At 35.9% G+C, this 2,440-nt stretch overlaps 1 protein-coding gene across 3 annotated transcripts in view; it reads right to left on the bottom strand.

Moving 5' to 3' along the window:
• The window catches only part of KIF5A (kinesin family member 5A), a 28,636-nt gene that overhangs the window by 19,185 nt on the left and 7,011 nt on the right, over positions 1-2,440 (bottom strand). Inside the window, exon 2 of one of the 3 annotated variants that reach the window (XM_012651833.1) lies at positions 1,997-1,999. The exons of the other annotated variants lie outside the window; for them this stretch is intronic. Coding sequence (XP_012507287.1) covers positions 1,997-1,999 — 3 coding nt within the window. The remainder of the gene's footprint in view (positions 1-1,996; positions 2,000-2,440) is intronic. 3 annotated transcript variants of the gene reach the window in all.

Genomic DNA, 2,440 nt, shown 5'->3' with positions numbered 1-2,440 from the left:
ATAAAAAACTTAAGTTTTACAACAGAGATTAATAGTCTTGCTACATAAAAAACTCTCATAAATTAGTAGCAAAAAGAGGTTGGATGTGGTGGCTCGCACATGTAATCCTAGCATTTTGGGAAGCTGAGGCAGGAAGATCACTTGAGGCCAAGAGTTTGAGATTAATCTAGACAACATAGTTAGACCCCATCTCTACAAAAAATATAACAAATTAGCCAGGTGTGGTGGTGTGTGCCAGCTACTTGGGAGGCTGAGGCCAGAGGATCACTTGAGCCCAGGAGTTTAAAGTTGCAGTGAGCTATGATCATACCACTGTACTCCAGCCTAGGTGACAGAGCGAGACCCTGTCTCTAAGAAATAATAATAATAATAATTAGTAACAAAAAGACAAAAACTAAACAGAAAAAAATGGACAAGAGCTAGGTACTAACAATAGAAAAAGAAATACAAATGTTCAATAAACAAAGATACTCAACATTTTCCAAGAAAAGAAACTGAAACAGTAACATCTCTTTTCACCTATTAAATTAGAATACAAAATTTTAATGGTAGTATCCAGTGTAGATAAGGGTCTAAGGAAAGGAGAACCCTCATGCTTTTCTGGTAGGAGAATACATCCATACAACTATTACGCGGGCAACTCAGAAATGCATAATCAAAAGGCTTAAATTTTGACCCAGAAATTCTACTTCTACAAATTCATACTATGGAAATCACACACATGGGCAAAGATTTAGCTACAAGCATGCTTATTATCGCACTGCTTATAATAATGAGAAATTGAAAACAACTTAAAGGAGTAACATTTAGGGCACTGGTTAACCTAAGGAATTGATTAAATTATGGCATGTGCATATATTTTATTCTTTGCTGCTACATAAAATGATATAATAGAACATCAATAAATAGAGTATCAATATATCTCAAAAACATGTTGAAAAAATTCAAACACAAAAGAGTACGTACTACATTATTCCCTTTATATGAAGTTCAAGAATGGACAGAACATATGTCTAGTGCTAGAAGTCAAAATTGCAGATACCTGCTATTGTGGTAACAATATATTAGTGGTATTGACTGGCAGGGGGCATGAAGGAGTTTTCAGGGGCAACAGAAATGTTCTAGACCTTGATCTAGGTAGTGGGTGTCTACATACGTCATAAAATCTGTCAAGCTGTTTGCTTAAGATTTCTGCACTGTATGTAAATTATACCACTATCATAAAATATAACATCATAAAATGATGTTATAATGGCTCGTAAACACAGAAATCGATGCTCAACCTCACTGTTAATAAGCAAAATGCATATTAAAACTACGAAACACCATTTTTACCTATCAAAAGGGCCAAAATAAAATAGTTAGACAATGCACTGCCTTGGTGAAAATGTGAGTAAATAGACATTGGCATGTACGACTGGTGAAGATCTATACAAACTGGGGCCAGCTCTGTGAAAGGAAACTGGCTCTTACATTTTTAAATGCATATACCTTATGACCTTCACTTCTAAAAATTTATCCTACAGAGATACTGAACATATGCAAAAAATATAAATACAAGGTAATTCAACTGTTGGTAACAGTAAATGATTAGAACAACCCTAAATGTCTACCAACAGAGGCCCAGCTAAATAAATTATGGCATGTCCCTAAAACAAATTATACAGTTGTTAAAAAGAATGACATAAATCTTTTTTTTAATTTCAAAATATTATGAGGGTAAAAATGTTTTTGGTTACATGGATCACTTTTGTAATGCTTGTGTCAGGGCTACAATTGTGCCCATCACCCAGATAGTGTTCATTGTACCAGTAAGGTAGGTTTTCCCGCATCCCCTCCTCCCCCCTCCCCGAGATAAATCTTTATGTGCTTATATGAACGGATCTCTATGACTTAGTATTAACAACAACAACAACAAAAAAAAAAGCAAGGTATAGAGCAGTATGTATAGTATATTACCATACATTTAAAAAAAAGTATGCATGTATATGTGTACTTGCTTATACATGTATAGAATGTTTTTGGAAGGATTCACAAGAAACTGGTAATAATGGCTGCCTTCTGAAAGGGGAACTGGGTGGCTGGGGAAATGGGGTAAGAAGGAGGCTTATTTTTCATTGTATACCTTTTTATGTTGTTTGAATTTTGTCACATGTGTATGTAAGACTTATTCAAAATTTAAATTAAAAATTATAAAATAATAGGCCAGGTGCAGTGGCTCATGCCTGTAATCCCAGCACTTTGGGAGGCCGAGGCAGGAGGATCACTTGAGGTCAGGAGTTCGAGACAAACCTGGGCAACAGTGAGACCCTGTCTCTACAAAAAAATTTTTTAAATTAGCCAGGCATGGGAGGCTGAGGTAGAAGGATCGTTTGAACCCAGGAGTTTGAGGTTGCAGTGAGCTATGATGACACCATGGCACTCTAGCCCAGGCAACAGA

Source organism: Propithecus coquereli, unplaced genomic scaffold (genome assembly GCF_000956105.1).
Source record: "Propithecus coquereli isolate 6110/MARCELLA unplaced genomic scaffold, Pcoq_1.0 Scaffold111, whole genome shotgun sequence".
Lineage (NCBI taxonomy): Eukaryota > Metazoa > Chordata > Mammalia > Primates > Indriidae > Propithecus > Propithecus coquereli.
This window is presented reverse-complemented; position numbering and strand designations above follow the sequence as displayed.